This window comes from Amyelois transitella, chromosome 3 (assembly GCF_032362555.1).
Source record: "Amyelois transitella isolate CPQ chromosome 3, ilAmyTran1.1, whole genome shotgun sequence".
NCBI classification, from domain to species: Eukaryota; Metazoa; Arthropoda; class Insecta; order Lepidoptera; family Pyralidae; genus Amyelois; species Amyelois transitella.
Window position 1 is genome coordinate 9,433,385 of NC_083506.1, and position 24,334 is coordinate 9,457,718.

The 24,334-nt window shown below is 38.3% G+C and overlaps 1 protein-coding gene across 1 annotated transcript; it reads right to left on the bottom strand.

Moving 5' to 3' along the window:
- Nucleotides 1-722: 722 nt before the first annotated feature.
- LOC106140160 (protein patched) lies at nt 723-24,011 on the bottom strand. The gene is made up of 16 exons (XM_013341711.2): nt 23,597-24,011; nt 15,510-15,702; nt 9,363-9,508; nt 8,835-9,046; nt 8,406-8,613; nt 7,023-7,292; nt 6,674-6,814; nt 6,308-6,437; nt 5,784-6,031; nt 5,334-5,522; nt 5,078-5,218; nt 4,102-4,974; nt 3,810-3,992; nt 3,204-3,446; nt 2,523-2,855; nt 723-2,332 (listed from the first exon to the last, which is right to left on the bottom strand). Exons 1-16 carry the CDS (start codon nt 23,744-23,746, stop codon nt 2,060-2,062), a joined length of 3,933 nt encoding a protein of 1,310 aa, XP_013197165.2. The 5' UTR covers nt 23,747-24,011; the 3' UTR covers nt 723-2,059.
- Between the last annotated feature and the right edge of the window lie 323 nt (nt 24,012-24,334).

A 24,334-nucleotide genomic window follows, 5' to 3' on the forward strand; every position in this document is an offset into this window, starting at 1 on the left:
TCTCCCTCAGGGTTAATTAGTCGGCTCGCAGTACGCTGGTCGTGCCTGAGGTCGGCTGGTCGGTGCATGCGGAGGGTTATGGTCAGAATGGAGCGGCGGCGTGCTCGGCCGGCACGAGACGCGCCACGCACATGCGTGGGCACGCCGCCAGGAAATCCTTTATTGATTCCCGCGCTCCCGTTTTCTAAGGAATGTCGCAGGCGTTGCTAACGCCGAAATTCCGACAAATTTTATAACTTACACTAGACGGAGAGTGACGACATACTACGCGTATTACCTCATTATGATTAAGTCTAAACAACGATATATTTGTTTTAAACGGTTTTATTTAGCTTGATGTCTTTGTGGTTAATTTGTTATGTTATGTATATTTTAACCCACAAGAGGAATAAATGAGGCACAAATTTCCCGAGAAGGACTGATAACTTTAGCAATATTTCCCAAACCCATAGTACTTATGAACTGGTTAGAATCTGGTTCTAACGTGAACGTTTTCACGTGAAAATTCTATATTTATGGTATGAGCCATAGGATGCACAATTATAGAAACAATATCTGTAGCGGACCTCGGAGCGGACTTCTAACATCGAAGAAAATGCAATCGTTATTATTTCGTACCCGGGTTAGCTTATTTAAGACATTCGTTTTAACGAAACTCGTTTCTTTTATGAAAAAAATTAAGGATATAGAAAAAGTAATAACACAAATACAATATAGTGGTTTATTTTCTGAATACAGTCAACAGTTTTATCCTGCTTTAATTTATTTGTCATTTAATTTTGATTCAACATACAATTATGAAAATATGTAAGCACAGCTCGGTTCAGTTCGGATTTGAAACTCATGGAACAAGTCCAAGTTTATCTAAATTCAAATTAAAAAATATGAAAAAGGCATGAAGAGTAAACTTTATGAATAATTTGGAAACGATGTTCCAAGTTAAAAATCCGTCTAATAAGGATGGAACCTACGTTTACAAAACACCTTTAAACAGGCCTAGTAAAATGGCGATAAAAAATCACCTTTTAGTTATACGACAATATGTCTCTTAAAATTGTGTAAAAATACGATACAAAAGTAATAAACGCCAAGAAGGCGCAGGCACTTTAATTGCGTATACATACGTCCCTACAATAAACCTATATTTACAGAATATCATTATGTTATATAGGTATAAATTAATACAATCTAATAAGTACTTTGCACAAAACGTCACAACATAGTTTCTTCTACTGAGGTCAGTATTTCTGCCAGCGTACGGTCGATCTCTGCGGGCGCGCCGCGCGTCTCGGCCAGCAGCTGCAGTAACCACGGCCAACTCGTTAAATGCAGTCTTCAGAGTTTATTTAAACATCACAACAATACAGTTAAGGAAATCTAAGTAATCTCATAAATAGATGTCTAACCTAACATTATCACTTACTAATAAATTTGTACAATATTTCTGAGATTTTCCACAGATCTCTGGTTTCAGAATAATATAATTGAATAGAAATAAAATAAATAATATGATTAATTATCAATAAAAATTTGACCAGTCTTTAGATCTACCTCGTCTAAAATGCAACATAAGAACGCGGAGTCGAGTGGAAATGTCTTTCAAATAGGAACACACAAAATAAAATACATAAATAAACTCTTAAAATGACATTTGGTCTATACAGTTGGAACTAACAATAATTCACAAGGTATAAAGCGTCTACACCGTGCGGCGATGTAAACGAGCTCCATGGAATGATTTCAGTACCATCGCGCACACAAACGATACAAAGTAACTGCGAGAGTAGGATAGCACTCCATTAATTGTAGCCTCCAATATATTTAACTGAAGATAACTTAAAATTACTCGTAATACTGTCTTAAGGCATTGAATATAAGCGGTATTGCGATCCTTAAAACATGTTTTACGTTCGATATTAGAGATGACACTCGATAACTTTAGGTAAAGATGTCTCTTCCTACAAGCATATCATTCAATATGCATACACGCGTAATATTTACACTACAGTCTATAAGTGTTAAGATGAGCTGTGTTCGTTGTACGGTCACTAGTGTTGGCTTAATGTCTTGAAGAATCGCTTTCGTGGCCGGAGTCTCTGCCATTTTCTCTGGGGGAAGCGCGGTGATCTCTCTCGTCCCGGTAGCGGTCGCGGCGTTCCCGGGACCTGTCCTCGCGGTCCCTGTCGCGGTCTCTGTCGCGCTCCCTATCTCTGTCTCTTTCGCGGTCGTCGTCGCGATGTCGACGGTCCCGATCGTAGTAGTGGTACGATCGCCTGGACTTTCTGTCGCCCGGCGTCACCACTTCCACTTTGATGTTGGCGGTTGCCGTTACCTGTAAATAATACTACATATATTAGTATAAAGGTATTATTGGTTAATAAATCGAATAGATTATATGCATCAATTAAGTTAGTTATTAGTTGCCAAGTCAGATTAAGATAATAATTTTATATATGAGGGTATTTTTGTATTAGGTTATACTGAAATTCAAAACAAACTTGTTACAATATCCAAGAACTCACCTTAGTAGTTATCGCTCCAGAATGCGACGACTTCATTGTCGGCGTAGACCTTCCAGATGCAGAATCGCTTCCATTGTACGTCGTAGTTTCCACAACTACCTCCGGTTGCACCACGATGGACTGCATCGACGATTGCACTGATGGGGCGGAGCTGTGCCAACTGGGAGGTTCCTCTGTGATGGTGGTAAGAGAAGGAGCGCAAGGTCTTGGCGCTGATTTGCTGGTCCGACTGGATTTCTCGCCAGTACCACTGGAACTTGACTTCCGAGGGTGTATCGGAGAACTCATGGGTGAAGGCGTCGATAACCGTTCGGGGTACTCTATCGGTCGTACCTGTGTAGAGAAATGTTTTATTTAACAAACTGTGAGCATTTTATTTTCACTTAGATACCTACCTATAGAATGAAGAAAAATTCTAGGAGAAAAACAAACGACAAAAATGAAAACAAAAATGGAGCTGACTATATATGCATATAATCACGGCTTTATTCCTTACGATCACTTTAATGGACTTGAGATTCAAATAGTGTCCACAAACAATTAACTAACATACATAAGTATATTCAATTAATAATAGCTTCATATAATCAAAAGCTGATTTTCTAACGAAGACGAAACTCTAAGCGCCTAAAAGGGTAATAATGATCTAAGTATATGTATTAAGTAACGATGCCCAATTACCTCTGCCGAAGGTCCCAATATCGAGAGCACAATAGGGAAGAATAGCAGTCCGTCCACGATTCCGAGAACGACAAGTGCTAACAGCAGCCTTAAAAACAAGCGGGCAACGAAGCCGAAATCGCTGGTGGCCAGCATCGACGCGGCCAGCGCTGCAGCGAGCGCGCCGTGGACTACCGGCGCCAGCACCGACTCCAGCGCCAGCGCGGCGCGGCGCCGGCGGCAACCGATTGACGTCACAAAGGCCTGAAGAAATAAGTAGGGTTAGGAAAAAACGAATAACGAGATGTTCTTTATAATTTTTGATTGCTAAGTATGCTTTGTGTTAAATCAAAAAAGATAAAAAAAAAACAATTTTTATGTGTGCTGTATGGCCATGTTTAGTCAAATGAATATTTAAATATATATATCTATAGGGATCCTGTGTCTCATTGTAATTTAAAAATGTGGTAAGAATTAGATCTCAAGATCAATTCCTTTAGATCTCCGGAAGTTTATTTTAACTATCCAGAAGTCAGACCTACTGTTGATTTAACTTCGTTATGTCAAATATTCAAGATATAAGTCGAAAATATAAGTGTAATACATTTAACAGTAAAATAAACTCACCAAACAAATATGGACGGTAAAGTGGACGCCTCTCCCAATAGCCAGCACAAGAAGCACCGCTGGTACAGCCGAAAGTTTGACGTCTAACAGAGCCATGGTGCCCAGTAGCTGAAGTACCAATATGGTCAGAGACAAGGTCACGAGGACAGCGGCCCATGCGTTCAGTAGAAGAATCATTACAGCCTAAAATGAAAATAAAGGTTAACTACTTAATACTTTAAAATGACAAATGTTTAGAAATGAACGTGGAATTGAAATGATAGCAAAACAATACAAAAGAAGTCTGACTCACCACAAACACAGCAGCGAGAGCACATGCTAGTGCGAGGAGCAGAGATGTCCGAAGATACAGATACTGCTCCCAAAACAGGAAGGGTATACCAGACGGGAAATTAGATAAGCCTTGCGCTTCAAACTTCAGACACAGCTCCCTGACTGACATTATCAGCGTCTTGATGCTCTCGGTGTCACTGAGCCCGGCCAGATAGAACGGAAGCTGCGTGTACATCAGAGGTGACGACTTTGGTATCTTCAAGTCCACGTCTTCAGGCGAATGAGACCATCTTTTAGGCTGCGGTTTCAAATTCCCTTGCGATGCTCCGTAAGCTAGTGCGTCATTGGTGGCCCAGGCCGAGAGGTAGTTGTAAAACGCCTTGGGATTTATAATTCCATCTTTATCAACCAGCCTGTGATCTGGGGCTGTTAGAAGGGACTTGTCTATAGGATTGTCCACGTGACCCGTTTGAACCATAAGTTTGAATGCCAATATACTTTCATCGGTAGCGTTCTTGCACCAGCACTCTTTAGTAATGCAGCCTCTTTCTACTTCTTTATCAAACGCAGCTTGTAAATCGAGAAGCCAGTCTCTGAAGAGACTCAGCCAGAACTTCGTCAGGCCTCCGTTGTCATTTTTGATGATATTCGGTATCCTCACAAATTGGTCGTGGTACTCATAAAGTAATTTTTGTTTCGTGGGATATTCAAAGTCACCTTGCGTCACAGCATACATATTGTAGAAACCAAAATATTTTTCTTGGCGTGAAAGGAATTCGTGTTCATCTGTATTTTCTGGCACAATATCTGTGAGATCAAGACCGTCTTTGACTTTCGTTGCTCCCCAGATACTTGCCAATATTACGATTATTAATACCAATATTGATATGACCTGTAGACAAAAACATCAAAGATTAGACGCTGATGACTAGTTTATAAAATTAAACCTTATTATTGTAACTAAGTAAATGTTACAGATAGATAATTTAACTTACCTTAACAGCCGGCCTCATGATAAAAGGTGCGTAATGATTTTTTGCCCACTTAGAAAGTGATAGACTGAGACAGCAATCCTTTTTCGTGGTTCCTGTTACGTCAGGATCAAGCGGTTGTTGTGTTGAATCCTTATAATTGTTCTGTAATAGAAAATTCATACATGTAGATATCTTGAAATGTCTACCTACTAGCAGACCTACTAAAGTAGACCATTGAATTTAATTAATGCAACTTCATTTTGTGTAAGTTATGTACCTTATTTCTAGAACTCCTTGCTTTCGACCAGTTGTTGGTGTTGTTTGCTCTGTTGGGTAATGGGCTTTCTGGCATGAAGCAGAACAAAAGGTCAGCGCGGGCCGTTGAGCGTCTTCGCAAGTCCAGAGAGATCATAGCGGGGAACACTAAGAGCATCGCACCCAGGTTAAAGAGAAGTAAAATGGCAGCCTGTTGAAAAAAAAATACGATGAGAACATTGATATGAAAGATCTTTAAAGAAAATTTTAAAAAGTTATTAGGGCTATATAAAATGTAATTTCAGATGTCTATCGCAAAAGTTGGCAATTGCCGAAGTTTATTATAGAAGATAAAATTTACGTGTCTAAAGATTTTACAAAATTCTCAGGTCTGGTAGTATTTTTTGTATTTATATTTTTTAATCCTAACGTTATATAAACACAGGTACTATAGAAAATGGTTATATTGTACCTGCAAGCTGAACACCCTTAAAGCTGGGATAGGTAATAAGGCTGCAGCCAGGAAAGCCATGACATTGCATAGTGACGCCAACAGCACGCTGGGGCCACTCTTCTTCAGCACGAGTCCAGTTCTCTCTTCCCTGGGCACGTCTCCCGCTTGCTCCACGTACGTGTGAGTGAGAAGGAACATGTCCTGGACGCCTAGTCCAAGGGCTAGGAACGGCACGATTTGGGTGCTCGACGCATTGAATGGTATACCTGGAAATTTTTAATGATATTTTAATTGCTTGTTGTTTAGTAAATTTGTTATCAAATAATATTTTGCTTAGAATTCTGTTTTTTATTCCGATTGTAATTTTAATCGAAGAACATTTATCGTTTGAATATAAGTATATTGAGGAGCTTTATTCAAGATAGTCATAAAACCTGCATTTCCGCATATTTGCTTATACTAGTATAACTGAATAAGTAAAAATCTAAACTAAACAAAAAAGAAATAATGATGTGAGTTTAAAAACAAATAAAAATAATCACCTAACAAAGCACAAAAGCCTAGGCCAGCTGCTACGGTAATGGAAAGCAGAAGAACACCGGCGATGCCCACGCCGGCCTGCGACCGCACCGGGTCGCGCCACTGCATTAAGGTTACAGCCACATAAATAAGCTGGAAAAAAATAAAAACTAAAAATGTGCACAATGAAGAAACAAAAACAAATGAACAAACTATAAAAAAACCTGATCTACTGGTGACAACTGTTTGTAGATTCCTCGCATGGTTTCTATATGCAGAAAGTATGCCCAGATGAGTTATTTCTTTGAAGTTTTGGTTTTTGACTTTTTATTTATCATTAAGTATTTCTAACAAGCAGTGTATTATACAAGTTCTAAAAGGAAACTTACCATAAACAGGTAACCCATGATAATGTTCTTCAAAGAAAGTTCTGAGAATTTGCATAGAATGTCATTGAGTGTCGATGTTGAGAATGGAAAGAAACTGTATGAAGGCGACACTGCTTCAGAAGCAGTCATCCTGTGCACTTCCTGGAAATAAACAAAAAATATGGTAAGCACAATTAAGCTTTTATAAATATTTTGTTGATTGATTTTTTTAAGCATATGCTACAACAAAAACGTTCCACTCTCACTCCTTATTATGGCATGGTTCTGGTGGTAAGTACAATAAATACTTTAACAGTGGGTGATTGTTTCGAGGTGAGTGATTTTTATAAAATATAATTTAAACACTTACAGCCGCAAATTTCCTTTGCCATGCATCTAGTATAGCGGCTGCCTTTTCTTGATTCCAGCCGACATGGTGAACTTTGTAGTTGTCAGCCCAGTATTCGAACATCTCTCGCGCGCCCATCAGCTGCACTACCGTCTGCAGCGCACGCGCACTCCGCAGCACCGACGTGTTGTTCCTCGTGGCACCACCGACTATCAGCTGTTCGGGCCAGTGCATATAGGCTGCTGCGAAACCGTAGCAACCGTGCGACAGCTCTGCCGCTACATCGGGAATCTATAACAATTACGTCATCTATTACAGAATGTCCACCCCGAATCTCCAACAAAGACATCAAAAACTTTCCGAGAAATACCTATAAATAACAAATACCTTTACGTAATCACTGCCCCACCTGTTCTTGATGATATTATTTACGGAACAAAGAATGCCACGTAAAATTTACGATGTCTCCGAGTGACTTCGTCAGCAATGGTTGGTGAGCATTATTGATACAAGTGTCATTGTAACGGCCGATAGCAACGTCAAACGAGACCTATTGAAATGTGTTACAATGCGCCCGTATAATGCAGCGGTCCGGCTGCGCGGGCGCAAGGAACAATGCGCGCCCGATCTGCGGCGCGGCTCTTCGCCGAACGTGGGTGGCGGCCGACTCATTCTGTGCACTGCACTCACAAAAACAAACCCGGGCCCCGAGCAGCGAGCGCGCACTTTAAGGATACCAATTGTTTTGTTATTGTTCAACAATCAAGGAACACAATTTACCGTTCACTTTGGCGCAAACATAAATAATTTAATTGCTTGTTTATTTTAAGTTATACCCAGACAGAACAATGAAAAAAGTAGGAATACTGTGTTGACGTTTGTATGCGAAATGCGAAGCTTCAGGTGATGTTATCTCACATATTGAATTCTCAGATCAGGCACGAAACTTTCTCGAGCGGCCGCGGCCCCGCAGGTAGCCGCGCCATCTGCCCGGCGGCGACCGCTTTCATCCTGCCTTATTACCGTTTCCAAAAATATTTTATTATTATGGAAAGTATTTAAACTTTATGCCTTTGCCTCGATAAAGTTATTTTATTCGTCGTGATCCTACACGCTTTATTTATGTGCTAGTAAAACTGTCGTAAATTGAAGTCTTCATAAAAGAACCGGGAGTCATCGTAATAGTCCCTAATGTGGGTCTCACGCAAGCATAACAAATGATTTCTTATTATATTTTCACTCTCACTGACCCTAAAAGGATTTAAATTTTTGGAATTTAAAAGAACAACAGATTTACTCAATTTGATTGTCAAATATACATATGAATATATGAATCTTGAATATAAGTTTATAAGTAAGTACACATTAAAGGTGTAGCACAATAACCAAAACCGTAAAACTTACTTGGCCTGATTTCTTGTTGGGAGCCGAGTTTGGGCACTGTGTGTCGGTGGGATCCAAGCAAGGCTTCTTCATGTAGGCCGAGGTGATGCCGGCTCTCTTCATGTAAGCCTCCATGGTGCTCAGAGGAAAATTGAACTTCAGTTTCCGCACATCCTCCAAAACTTCTTGTGGGTTTAAATGCGTCCATTGGAATTTGTTTTTCAAACCACTGTATAGAAACAGAACAATATGGACATTAAGTTAGGGTTTTACCAAATATCAGTAGTCGACGCGGCAATTAAAGTTTACAAAATATATTTTATTTAGTATCACTACGAGCTTCAGTTAGTCTGTTTTTGTGAAGAAAATAAAATGAACATATTAATAACCTTTTTTTAAAATTACAACACAACACATATTTTTCATATATTTGGATGATGTGTTACTTACGGAACAAAAATAGGATAGTCGGGTCCTAGCAACTTGGATCCCTCCCAAAAGCAGTCAAGTGGGGTTATGATGGCACAAGGTATGATGTTGTCGAAGATCTTCTCTATGTGGTAGGCTTCGAAGTCGGGTATGCTTGGACTGTAGCAGAGGTCTTTTAGCCTCCACTCGATGTCATACATGTAAACCGTGACGCGGGTGGCTGCGTGAACTACCTGGTAAGAAATAATTTTATTTAAGTATTTGGATGTGGATACAGGTTCATATTAACACTATCTTCATTTTATACTTCTAATGTTTTGATAGTATGTAACTTACAAATAATTAAGCTTATTTATCATTTTATTCCCGTGACATCAACTAATGGATATACGTGAAAGAATCTCGATAAAGGATATTAGCTAGTTTTAGGATATTGCTTTTCTATATAACCATGTAACCACAAAATTATCTTTTAAACTAAAAAATAGCTCATAGCATGTCGCATGAAAAATTTAAAATTAACCGACATAATTAGATTTTCTGTTATACCTTTAGATGATCCAGTAGCGCGCCTGCGTGTAATAATGAGGCGTCTGGGTCCTTTGCAGTCTGTATAATTAGCTGATGTGTTGAGGAGTCTGCTTCTCCAAGAGCCTTCGCCGTGTACTTCAACTCGGCCTCTAATCTACCGCCCTCTGTGGACAAAAATATAAGTTTTAAAATAAATTGTTTGAATCTGTGCTCGTTTCAGTCAGCTGTTATTTTTCATTCGTTTAAGGAGGGTCCAATTTAGGTCGCTGAGCCAGCACAATATTAATATAGGTACAATATTTTTGATTTTTAATTTGATTTTAAAAATGCTACAATCAAGGCTGAGAACGGCCAGAAGTCTTAATACCAATAAAAATGCAATTAAGATCGCGTTGAAATATTATTTCTTAATCACAAAGGTGAACAATGTCACCTGCTCGACTTCATTAAAATAAACCTTTGGTTTAATGAGGCTTTTTATTAATTTATTTTTCATTTACTCCTAGGTCTGTTTATATTTACATGTTCATTTTTACAAGTTGTGAAAATGGTTTGATATTTTCAACCGCTTAAAGAAGGGTTATGTCAAGTATATTGATAATACAACAATACAACTCAATGGATTTTAAATGTCAAATTTTCCATATTTAAAACCTACAAATTCGGCGCAGATCTTAAATTTCAATTACCACAGAAATCAAATCACTCCCAGAATTAATTAGTGCAACAAAAAAGCGTCTAATATTATCCGAGGGGTGCTTCGGTTGTTGGTTTATTGGAGAGTGTCGACACATTTGTTGGGGCTCCGGCGACGGCCGTTAACACCGAGGTGATTTATCGCAAAGTTGTGACGGGCTCGTCCCGTCGTCGCCAGGCACATCACAACGTAATTAAATAATCTTAAAGCATTTGTATGTTATGTTATGAAGTATCTTTTGCGCAAGATTTTTTCCTTTTCCATAGACTTCGTAGGGTGAACGTATTACATACTGCGTGCTTACATGTTTTGACTTTTGCGTATCCTGCCTTAAAGCCAGCATTTAAGAATCAATCAACAAAGTTGTAGAAGAAAAAAAAACAACATTAATGGTTTATACGAGAAGAATATCTTTTCAAAGGGCAACATAGAAAATAATCGCACATGCTATTTCACTTTATGCTTTGAAGAAACTTCTCACTTTCAAAGATAGTTTAGAATTAATCATCAACTAGCGAAACGAGCGGCTCTCTCTAAAGTAAAATATTGAAGATTTTAAAAGTGAAGCATTTAATTTATCTTGCCATCTCACTGGGTCCTTAACAAGGGTGTTTTCCAATTTGGCGCGTTATCACACAGCAACCCGGGCCAATTAACACCCGACCGCTGATTTATATGAGCCGGTTTGTCACATTTTTTCGCTAAATTAGCCTGCCAAGTGTCGAAAAATGTTTTTGCCGACATATTTCCCAAACGTGTTTCTTAAAGTTACGTGACTCGTACGCATTAAACGAATATTTATGTAGATGATACGTATATTAATGTAGGTCATTATTGTGATAACGCAAAAATATCTTGTCTAATCAAATCTGTATTGTATTAAAAAGACTAGAATTCGTTTAATATTAATTTTGATGAAATAATTATTAAACGATTTATAAGACGAGTCCAGTAAAAAAATACTTTTAAACAATGTAAACCATGCTGTCACAGCGAGTTTTGACAGACTCGAAGTTATAATACTCGTAATAATAATGAATTCCTAAAACATTTTATAACACAAATATAACCAGGAAGTGCCCTCTTCCCCTTCTATTTCTCTTAGCATCTTAATGTTACCGACCTTTCGATGATTATGGTTCTCAAATGAGATTCACTATATTAGTCATCATTTCAACATACTCGTTTATGTAAATTAGATTAATAACCGAGCATAATAATCACAAAAACAACATTCGATAAATGTTTATTGCGCGTTTTTCTTTTTTTTTTGCTTCATGAAAAATTAAAGCTTTGTAAGATAACAAGTGTAACATGCGGTGAAAGATAATAAGTTCATTATTATATGATAAAACTAAAATTGTAACGGCCCTCTGTATTACAAAATTTAAAATTATTTAAGCTGTTAAGAAATAAAATACATTATCGACAATACAGAGAGCGGTCGAGACTGTAGAGAGAGAGTTGTAATATATTTATTTACATTTATTGCATATTTTATCGTGAGGAAGTTTGATGCATATTCTTGTACACAAATTATAATCTTCCAAGCAGAATGGGCTTGATCAGTGGTAAGCATAAGGACTTTAGGCCAAGAATACTTCGTGCCGGATATTAGGGATTATCATAAAGCAAGTGGAATGGAATCGAGCGTGTTGGGCCGCACAGGGCGCCTCTATTTTAACACCTACTAGCCGTGGGCGCGATTTACGACGCTTATGTTGCCGTACTATACATAGCACTCGAGTATCGCCTGAAGATGGATTTAAGTATCGATCACAACGAATTCTTGGGGATTAAAAGTGACAAAAATACTTTACAAAAACTTTGGATCGCGGGTTGATTTTTTTGAAATCCAATACCAATAATAAAACTTACAGCCGTTGGATGGTCTTTTGAAGATACGTAGAAGAAGTTTTGAAACCAAGGAATGTGAACTTGTTTCTTAGGTTTAAGAATTTTATAATAAACTGTTCGTATTTTTTCAAAGGATTTATAAAAAATGATAACGACGCCGGCGACGATACAATAAACGCAAGCGGCGCCGGTGGCGGCTGAAAGCGCGGAAACAGCGCAAGGTCGCGTGAGGTTATCATGTCGTAAGCGCACGCGCAGCTTTCACGCGCCGACTCCAATCATCTCACCACGTCAATGATGAGTTTCAATTTCTTACTACTCCTTTTATAGACGTTATCAATGTAACACATCAGAAATACATTGAAACGAAAACAATCGGCTATCTTAACGACACAATGCATAATGATCCTGTATTTGGCACGTACTTAAATCGTCGACGCAAGTCTGTGAATGCCAAACATATTCGTATTGCATTGGCGATGCGTGCATACCGATAATGACAACATTTCTACTCGATGGTAGCAAGCGATCAACGCGAACGATCGCAATGAATGACGTTGAGGAGGGCGGGGAGCGGAGCGGTACGTGCGCTCGCGCATGTGGTTGTGGCCACCCGCGCGCCGCCGTGCCGAGCCCGTGTGGTCCGGCGGCCCTGCGTCCCTCCCCCCTCTGGCCCTCTATGCAAATTAGCCAGAGCGTAGACAACAGATGGATGGCGGAATAAACAAACCGCGTCCTTTGCGGCAACGCGGACTATGCGCATGACACGTCGGTACTTTGTAGCGAAAGCTGTACTATCCAGTCACTAACAAATCTTGCGCTATATAACGACGACACTGAATGTGGTTGCGGTAAGTAAAAAGCGAATGATAGAACTATAAAGTGCTTTATAAAAATTAGTAGGATAATTTCTATCTTAAATTTTTGAATTCTTTAATCTTCAGATCTTTTCTATGTTTTAATATTTGCCTGTGTAACGCGATAAACTTTCGTTCTGGGTAAAATCAGATAAAAATGTTTTATTATAAAATAATTTCTGCTTTGAATTCGACTGATATGCCTAAATCACTAGCCAAAATGTATTAAGTTATTAAAAACTCCAGTTATTGAAACATCAACTTGGAGAATTTTAGACAGGTCACAAGGGTCCGGGTCCGGCCGGGCAGGCATGCGCAGGCGCGCAGCGCAGCACGACGTCTTCACACAAAAGCGGTCGGACAATCAGAACCCAACCTTTTTGTGACTCAATAGAAATATCTTTTCTTTTTTAGTTTTATTAGTCGTTATTTTATGTAGGGATATTTACGGGCGGCCGTGGGCCACCTAATTAAGTTGTTAGGTTTGGACCGGCGTGGTTTAACAGAGCCTTTTTGTTCCGCGATAAGGTTTTGTGAAGCTGTTGAATATCAAAGTATTGTTTGTACGGTAGCTGTTTATATCAATCGGTGTGATGTGTCTATTTATTTTATTTTATTTGGGTAGCAGGAGACTGATGTGCACAAAATAGAAATTCAAAGATGGGCTCTTTTTAACACACATTTATGAGTATACTATTTGATTTGTGCAGTAGATTGGCGTCTAGTGGCATTTATGAATACTACTTCAAATTAAAAAATCGTTTCCACTAGATTTTACCATAATAGGCATGATATTTGATATTTAATGTACTTTTCCATCATATTTTGAATGAATATTAAACATTTATGGGGTCAAAATTAAAACTATATCAGAATTTCCTCAGAAGGGCTATATATCCTTTTCTCATTATTTCATTTGATATTATATATTGTTTAAAGACCTTGTCATCATACCTATTCAGAAGACTTTTTATATAAGAGCAAGGTGTAAATTGTTTTTTCGTGCTATAAAATTGACTGGAACGTTTTAATACAGGAACATGTGAGTACAGCCGGGTGGGGGAACGAGACAGGTGCTCAATTAAACCGCCCACTTCCTTTTTGGAACGTTCGCACTTGGCAATTTTTTTATGCAATGATAAATTTCCATCTGCTATTCACAAATTAATGTCATGCTTGTTGCAATTCATGCATACTTTAGGGGCAGGCCCATATTTTAAAGTCTTAGATCGGACACGACATAAAGTGTCACTAGTTTACCTAATTGTTGATTGACGTTGATCGATTAGTTAGTCTTCTAAAGTATTCTTATTATGTTTAAATAATTGAATCCCTAGCACATATGCTTGGCTTTGTTTCAATTGTACAGTCGTGGTGTATTTCAAAATTGTAAACTTGCGACCATTACTTTGCCATTTTTTTTAATGGATGTTGGCACTCCCGGCAACTTTTTATCTACTGAGAGGTATTAAAAAATGCGGCATCCCTCGACATAATTAGTAACTAAAATGTAACTATTCCAAATAAACAAAAAAATTAACAGGCCCACCCTGCACTATACGGCCCAAAATAAAAAGAAGGCAAATAATCATTACAATGTTTATTTTTTGAGCGAAGCGTATAATATTCAAGGGTGAATAATATTTTGAGGACTACACTAAACAAAAGGCAAATTGAGTGCAAGTGAGGTAAAAACAGGTAGAATGGTGTCCGGGTTAAACTAATTGGTACTGACAAAAGGTTGTAATTTTGAATGTGAACAATATTAAGGCAGATCTTATTCAAACTCACTTTGTTTTAATATGTGGCATGTATGTATCTATTGTTAAAACAAGTGTTGTATCAAAAATAAGGTAAATAAAAATGAGCACATATTATTAGAGTTAAGATAAAACAGTCACATCGTCGATAATTAGGAATGAAACTGATAGGTGAGAGCGAAACTAGACAAATATTTAAGTTATTGTTGTATCAAGAATTAGAAAATGGACTTGAGATTTATTTCACTTCTATGAAGTAAGCTTTACTTTTTTAATGCTAATCGAAGAATATTATTTCGATTATGCGTTGTAAACACACTCATGCCTCAGATTGGACCAAAACAAGCGTATGTCATGGCGGCCTCATCGTGCTGGAACACAGACATACATATACTCGTTCCTATGTAGTAGAAGCACAATGCTTCGTCTGACGCTAACCGCAGCGCCCGCATGCATGCGCATACGCATCCTGCCTCACAGTTCCGGAGTCACACGAGAGCCGGGATATAAATAAGTACGTCGAGAACCTGCACCGTTGCACCCGAAAGTACCTACTTGTTTATTATTCTAACAGCGCTGACATTTGCATAAAACTATTTGACTACACACCTAAACTAAGAAACAAAAGAATCTGATTTATCTAATTTATAATCGATTAAGAACAATTTGTATTCACCCTGTTATAATAATAAAACATTATAAACGCATAAACCTCGCCTGTATTTTAGTGTTCAAAATAATGTTAATTAAAATCAAGTAGCGTACCGGACGCATATAGGTACCTACGGTTGTTGGTCGTATTAAAATTCATCGATTAAATTCGAGTTTGTCGTATAAGGGCGCTAACACACCGCGGCGCGCTGTGTAGTCGTTTTAATGAATGCGAGTCACGTCTCGTGGAGGAGGAAGCGGCTCGACAGTCGTCCGCGATGCATTTGTATTCTGAAAGATGCACAATGTAAATCTACAATTTGATATTATCAGGTGCAAGTACCTTGAACCCAGAGTTGGTCGACTCGTGAGTGTATTTGCGCAGACTTGAGTCCTACGCAAAAGGTGGAGAGTACGAGGATGGCGACGAAGAGGACTTTTCCGGCGTCCCCCTGGAGGAAGCACCCGAGGATGTAGAGCTGCTCCTGCAGCCACGCGCGGATCCAGAGCGAGGTGCGCCCGCCCTCGATGTTACCCTGCAACGTAAAATTAATCACTGTCAACAAAACATGGTGTAAGATAATATTAAGTATGTTTTTAAATATACCGTTTCTAAATATTATCAAGTATTTTCTAAGTAACTAAGTAAATAAACGAGTACCAACTGGCTTATTGTAATAAATTTGGAATTTAAAACTTTTCGAATAAATATGTGCGAATCAGTGTCAAATATTCCAAAAATGCAGCGATCAAGAGTATCAAAAGGGCCTTGCAATAATATTGAAAGCATTTTTATACAACAATAGGTAATGCTCAATAAAACGTTAATGGTAACATATGATTTTCATGATATTTTGGACCGCATTTGATCATATGAGTTAATTTTTGTATTCTAATGTGTTAAAATTTCGATAACTTGCGTTTTACGGCAAATTAGATCGCAGTGCTACGCTAATTTGTAGTTTCGTAGTGGCGGGTTACGAGTTTCGTAGCGCTCGTAGCAGTTGTTTTAGTGACCACAAAAATTAGAACTTTCAAATATTATTAGTCAATAAAAAGATACTAGAAATATAATTTATGTTTTTCCTGTACACACATTACTAAGTTGTCGTATTCAATCTTCATCACCGAACAATCGATTCATCTTTGTTGTCGGCTAATCTTACGACAATATCAAAGATGTCAATGTTGATATTTCCATTTTCGTCGTATCATATTTTCTTGGTCACCGCAGGGGAGCGGAAACAAGGGTAAACTACAATTACTTCGTACGTAAACGCCGCGGTCAACACGAGACGTAGATTGAGTTATTATTGTGCAATTAGTGATAGCTCGTCGAGAGAGGCCGTCGTTCATGTGTCGGTTCCGACCCGATGCCGGTCCGGTGCCGTCCGGCGACTGGCGCCACGGGTGCCGCGCCGACCCGGCGAGCCCGTCATTAATCACAATCAACTCACGAATTATTTCGACGTTTAAAATGTTTGATGTTATTATAATCTCCCGCCGAAGCAATCGCTGAAGCACGGACCAGGGTTAAAGAGCAAGAAGTCTATTGTGAGCCACCAGTGGAACGGAATGGCTACTGTTCTTTGTAACTCTTGATTGCATCAATTGTTTTTATCGACGTGTCATTTTTATCGAATTGGACAGTAGCTTATGATTTTCCAAGAATCTTTCCTTATTATTTTTCAACAATAAATCTGTGATGTGAATTTTGTCAATTAATTTTTTATCAGTCGGATAACCTACTCTATGCTCACGAATTAATCACATTTATGTATATTCTTGGGCACTTAGAGACTTAAATAAGCACATTTATATATAGCCCAAAGATATTTTGATTGCCAGATTATTTAATGTTGTAACAAAAATTACAAATAATTTCAATATTGCCAGGCCAAAGTATTTATTTATTTCAAAATATTTTAATAGCTACCTATAGGAAAAATACGGTTGATGACTGTGGGCGTGGTTCCGCGGGTCAGAAACGCGATCCTGCCAGTGATAATTAAATAATCGTTAGCGACCTGAGCGAATTCCAAGGAGTTTATTTTCATTCTGTATACATCACGCCACGCCAGTGTCCATGTCCGTGCAGCAAGTTCGCTGAACTATCATTCGCTTCCCGCCGAAACAGAGTTGTTTGGCTTCCGAGCTAAATAAATAAATCGTAGCAACAATAATGGCAGATACAGCGAGAACTACGAAGTAAGAACGGTTCGTGCTGGCCGGTCGAGGTGAATGTCGGGCGCTCTGGGTGGGCGTGACGTCACGACAAGAATGCGCCCGCGCCGCCCGCGCCCGTCGCCCGCCGTGCGACCCACGTGTATAGTACGCAAACTAAACTCCACGCTGCGCTAACCCTTCCACTCCATTCAGTAACGAATTATCCAGGTGTATGCGCAACGTAACAATCCCAAATACGAGGCACATTTTTATCACCAATACACAAAGTAACGTAGGAAGATCATGCAGACTTCCATGTCGCGTTGAGTAAAACCGCTGACGCAAGCTTGCGGGTCGAGATTAGTTACTGTAATCCACGTTGCGCCGGCGCCGGCGACTGCACTTCCTGAGATAAGAGATTGGAGCACTTCGCGCACGTTCTCACGATTAGCGCTGGATTTCCCGATAAACTTGCCTCTGGTAAATCTATTCACGGCTTACGTAGACTTTCTATTCACAAATACCTACTAACTTTAACTGTCACCCGAATCAATCAACTCTGTTTACGAGTATCGATTAATGTGGGTGTCCTAACCAGTGAGCAAGCTTTCTTACTCATGTAAGAAATCAACCTCTTCATATCGAAGGTTATTAAGTCGTAAACAAGTTACATAACACATGTGTTGTACTTCAAATTCGTATTTCTAAAACAATATTTAACAAAGTAGGAGTTATTAATATAACTTAATCATCTTGAATACACACAGACAGTTAGTTGTCGGGCGATTTTGTGTCTTATCAGAGGTCGAGTTCGTTGTCATAAATGTCTCTATATAATTACCTAATAATATATACCGAAACGGTTCACTTTTGTAATGATAAATGTATACATTATCAATCTTGATGGTGTGTGGGCTTGTGTGATTGTTAGTACTTATTGTTACAATGAGCCTTGTTGATAAAGATTTGGGGACTTAATGAGTACCTATAAACATTAATGAAGTCTTTATACTCAAAAAATATATTTACTACGACTAAGTATATGGTTTCTCACAATGACAAATAGCCCATTCTGTCTCTAGGTATATATTTCGCAAGAGGTAACTATGTACTTATATTACATAGTAAAAGCATTAGTTCCTAGTGCATCAAAAACCGCCAAGGCCATCATTACTTTGCTGTGTTTATCGTTTTAACCGTCGAGTTTTACCAGATTCAGAAATTTTAAATTATGATCTAAGTATGGCAATCTGTTAAACGTTGTGATTAAGTGTGAAAGATTTGGTTGTGTAATAAATACATTTCCATTCCGTGAACCCAAGTTAAACGTGACTTATAACAATTAGTTTTAGCACGATTGAGAGACAAAGCATTGATCATTAATACGCAATGGTGGTCGATTGTGCCAATAGTTTGTATACTAGCCTCTAAGGTCTAAGCACGATGCCTCATGCATTTTGATGGGATAATAGTGAGGGCCGCACCTACGTTCCATTATATGCAGATGGAGGGTGTTCGGCGGATGTCGGTATCGGAACACCACGCCAATAGTTGAGCCTACATGTGTAAGATAAAAACAAGAGAAATCACATACCGACAGTTGTATAAAACAATTGAAATGGTAATTATGAGGAGAATTATTCAGATTTCTATGCATAGTACCAAATAATAATAAATAAAAAGATTAAAAGTAATTCAGAATACGTAAATATGGTCTAGAGTACATTTAACATTGTACTTATTATTTACTAGTTTGTTAAAGCAAAGTCTAAGCGTCGCTTTGTTTTGTAGTAGACAGATATTTCGGTAACTCGGGTCAGTGACGCACAACATGTTTACACCCTGATAGATGCGGACTTAACGACGCACATTCCGTTACACAAATGCATATGGAAAGCGATTTGCAGTTAAATGTCTAACTCAGTTGATAGCGGTTTAAAAAGGAAAGATAGTATGATCTTTGATTACCTGGATCTGATACCGGTAAATATCCTGGTATTTTCCTGGGGTTACGCTTTAATTATGAGTCAAATGTTAATTTGATTCAAATGATAATCATTGAATAAGCCAACATAAATATTAAAAAGTACAGTACAAAAGTACTAAATATGTATAGATAAACATTTAATCTCATTTGGATAATCATCAGATAAAAATCAGAACCACATTTCCATTCTGAATTTCTTACGTGCAGAATGCGTAGTCATAAATAACAAGGCCTGGGCTGATATAGCACGTCCCAAGTCGGACAGACCTTGTCACTGAATGGCTGAATGTCAATGACTCGATATATGTATGAGCTTTGTGTAATTATATTATGTCACGCATAGTAGTACTAGGAAATAATGCTAACAAATATCATAACCTAAAATAAATTGATATTTAAGGCATTCTTAAAATTAGGTCTCAATCTCGATACGAATAAGGTGTAATAGGAAAAATTACAAACAAATATTTTTCATCAATATCTTGTGACCTGTTACTACTTATTAATAATATTATGTAACTATATATGTCATTTAATTTAAACCATTATCCTACAGCAATACGACATGTCATAAATAATAAACGAAATCAACATAAAACACTGTTTCAATAACTAGGTCAAACACAAGTTGTCTAGATAGGGGCAATTACGATATAGATATAACGTTGCGGAAAGTGCTAACTTTAGCGAGAGCTCATAAAATTTGGCGCATAGTGTAGTAATCGAACCACTAACACTACAACTTTGTTATGTAACATGGACCAGTCTTCTTGGGCAATAGTTTTGCTACTTGTCAAACTCCAAAACATTTTATATAAATACATTATTAAAGAAACAATTTCATGTTAAAACAAAGCACTTTCTATTGTTGAATTGATATGACAAAAACTGTTAATTGGATTTGTGGTAAAATTATTGTGACTTTCGCGATGACAATTATTTGGTCTCTTTATTAAGTTCAACTGAAGTTAAACACGGAATACACCGCAGAAAATCTCATATCAGAAAATTATAATTGTTAGGCACAATCTCTGACAATTCGTGAAAATCATAGTGAGAAAGAGTGAGTAAGATTTGCAAAGATCGCTTGTGGAATCGTGGTTTATGTCCAAGGGGAAAAAGGCTTGAAATAATGTAGATTAGGTAAATATTTTCTAATGTAAGTACCGAACAGTTTAACGAATCTATAAATATACTACTTAAAAGTGAAATTACTGCTTGCAACTTTCATATTTACGTATTCATATTTCTAGATAGCTATACAATTGGTCTATCCCCGACCTAGGCATACTTCTTTCAATCTGTGAACAAGTTTACCGGAAAAATGTAAACCAGTTTAAAGAATGTAGAAACGTAATTGCGCCGGCGACGGTATAGATTGTTTCTTACAACAACGCAGCGAATCTTATTTATGTATTTTTTACTCTTAGGTAATTATTCAGATAAAGAGTAATTACTTACGCGTAATAAGGTATCAATATAAGTTATATTATCAGTAATAAAATTGTCTTCAATATTAATTCTACTAATCTGCTTATGCTTCGTAGTATGCGGTGAAAATAATTTCATTTTAATGGTTGCAATTTAAATCGCATTAATTTCTGTTTAATGGTTAATTCGAGTTGGAACCTCGAGAAAGTTGTGTTAGGTAGCCCGCCCAACCGGTTCCACCATATGTTAGCCACACTATCGGTAACGCACTAGGTTACCGCCAACTTTTGGTCAAAGACCTACTTTTCATTGCTGTTACTGAATATAGTGCCGTGTGGTTCCCGGCACCAATAGATAAAAGAATAGGACCACTCCATCTCTTTTCCATGGATGTCGTAAAAGGCGACTAAGGGATAGGCTTATAAACTTGGGATTCCTCTTTTAGGCGATGGGCTAGCAACCTGTCACTATTTGAATCTCAATTCTATCATTAGGCCAAATAGCTGAACGTGGCCATTCAGTCTTTTCAAGACTGTTGGCTCTGTCTACCCCGCAAGGGATATAGACGTGACCATATGTATGTATGTATGTATGTATGTTACTGAATATATTTGTTTTTAAAGGTGAAAGATTTTACATCATCGGCCTTAAATTCTGAAGATTAGCCCTTACAAACAAACAAACAATACAAGTTTACCTACCTACCTTTATAATATAAGTGTACGGATATTTTCTTTTTGCAATGGATATAAGGTATACCATAAAACTCAGGTAAATCTGTAATCAGGTAGTAGGAAAAGTTAAAATTACTAGATAGTATAATAGAATAGACTTACAATTTTTTTATGGCTTGGTAAATAAATTTTTAGGGCAGACTATGCAGCTGTTATTGTACTTTTCTTTAGTATTGAGCTGGTTTGTTTTATTCTTATTTGTTTGTAGTAGTATACCTAAGCTCCAAAACTATGACCTTGTAAGTACCACTAAAGGAAAACGTGGCTAGTGACAACATGTAGTCTCTGCTTACCCCTCCGGGAAATGCCGTGATATTGTTTATTTATTGAAACTTGAGTAAATATGGTAGAAAAATTGTATGGATCTTAAAATAAAGTCGATATTTTCACGTATTTTCATAAAAACTTTGACCAGAATTGATTTGATTACGCGGCAGCTGCTTGTGGTTACTTACACGGAAGCGAGGGTAATGGTGAGGAAAACTGATTGTGTACTGATGCGTGTACACCACGTGCAGTCGCGGCTGCCTGCCTCAACGATTTGCAGTAATCCGATACACATTTGCAATCGCTTTGCGGTTAACCCTTTGCGCTGACATACTACAGCTTGTAATTATATGTTTCTGTAATTAACTTTTCTAATTTTTAATGGAATTTAAAAAAATCTGATACATAAGGGGATAAATAAATTTGAAAATAACTGGAAGAAACATAATTATAAAAGCTGTTCCTTTGAAAATCGTGGGTGTACAATCATTTATAGGTCTCCAGCGCAGCTGCCGACCGCCGGCGAGCTCAGTGTTTGGACGAAGATAAACGATATGTGGGAAAAACAAGTGGGACAGAGATGGAGCATAAAAGTCAAGGAAAGGGAAGGAATCCGTTCCTCCTTGGAGATGGAAAGGGATGCAGAGATCGGAAACCACAAGATGTCTCAATTCCACGAGGCGAGCTCTGTGCGGTCCTGTCCTGCCAGACGTAGAACTCTGTGGAATAGCATTCTTTTATTTTACGTTGAGAAGTTATATAATTTAATTTCATTATATTATTCATGTTCCTTATAGTTGTGCCCTAGTGTTTTAAAAAGATAATATTCTTAAAGCATTCTTAAGTATAACGATTTTATGCTCGTTTAACTGGCCTAACATTATATTTACTTAAAAATTTAATTGAAATGATTTCGAAATAAAATTGCTTCGTAGAAATAAGTTATTAACTAATGGGGCAAACACACGTTCTTCGGCATATTAATGTTCCGTATAATGTAATACCGGAGCCGGGCGGGCGCAGGTTTCTCGGCTAATAGAGCTCGCTTGATGTCTCTATCCGCGGCAGCTCGAACGCTTGCGCGTGCGCATCTCCCCGCGCCCACCTTAATTGCTTCATCTCGAATACTGAATACGACACGAACTTCATAACCATTACGAGTACCTAAACACGATTTTTACACGGCGAGATATTTTTTACATTGATTAAGTTAATTGTTTTTAGATTTTTTGTGTTTTAATATTTGTGGTCTAGTATTTTTATTCGTTTTTATTTTTATCAATTAAAATATGTCATGAACGCATAGAAAAAGTTTAATGTAACAGAAAGGTTTTTGCAAATACGCCCCTGGCGGGGGTGCCGACCACCGCGGGCGTCCGGCCTTCTAGGAATCGCTACCTTCCCCGAACCGTCCGCTGCTGCTACCTCTCTAATGTATACCGATCTACTTACTTTAAATTCATTTAAAAACTTTCTATAACGAAGGTAAACCTTACCTAATCCAACTGGATTAGTAATTGAGAATTAATATTAACAGTTGTTCTACATATGATTCAAAAAATTGTTTTTGATAATTCTTAAAAGGTAGATTTTAGGAAATCTTAAAGGTATGCTTAATGTATTTTTTTGTTACAATATAAGTTTGAACCAAAAAAAAAATAGAAAATAAATACGCGCGGCCTTGATAGTACTCTCAATTACCGCTAGTCAGCGCCACTGTTCCAAGCTGCTGCCGCGTTCCGTGGATGCGATTGACATTCGCAGAAAAACAATCACACGTGCAAAATGACAATTGGAACTTGACACTGTATTCGCATTTGTAGTGAAATTTTTAAAACACTGCACCTTTTCAAGTTCAGAGAGTGCTAAAGCAGCGTCCACCCAGCTGGTGCGTATGTACAAGTCGGTGCTGTGGCGCGCCTCAGCGGCCGAGGGGCTCTCGTTCGCAGTCGTTATCCGAGGATTCGAAGGAGCCTCGGAATCGGGAACCACCATGATCTCGGGGCCAGGCTTGTCACCAGTATCCTCATGAAGCCGGCTTGAGCCCGTCTGGCGGCACACGCGGTCATATCACTCGCCGCCACATAACCACACACTTGTACACTCGGATTTTTCACTGCTATTTAACACTTTACCGTTCGACACGGACCGATACCGAGTTTCGATTGCGATAGTCACCGCTCGATTACGTGTTGACACTAGCGCGACCGGAACAGCACTGTTTCAAGCACAGAATGCGTAGACTGAATGTTTGTTGAGCCGCCATTATTATTCGATCGGTTATGTTGCCGTTCAGAGACCCGACCGGACCCGAGTTGCTCCGGAGTCGCCCGAACCCTCTCGCCGGTGGACCACACACGTGATGAGCCTATCTCGCTTACACTTTACGATGAGAGGGAAGCAAAGCTCGGCAAAATAAAAGCATTGAATGAAGCTGCAGTGCCACTATAGTCTACATTTGAGCTACTATATTATCAAAAGCACTCTTCATTATCTTTGAATCGAATGCAAAAACCAAAAAGGAAACCTGAAAAGTTGTAAGAATATTTTATAATAAGATGAAGAAAGTGAATACAGTTCAGA

What these genes read in the sequence shown, in the direction of transcription:
- LOC106140160 (XM_013341711.2), bottom strand. Translation starts at nt 23,746, where the DNA reads ATGGTGGTTCCCGATTCCGAGGCTCCTTCGAATCCTCGGATAACGACT. An exon ending in CGACCAACTCTGGGTTCAAG is followed by an intron (nt 9,509 to 15,509) that starts GTACTTGCACCT and finishes TTTTGTCCACAG; the next exon opens with AGGGCGGTAGATTAGAGGCC. An exon ending in TCATGAGGCCGGCTGTTAAG is followed by an intron (nt 4,975 to 5,077) that starts GTAAGTTAAATT and finishes TTTTGTCTACAG; the next exon opens with GTCATATCAATATTGGTATT.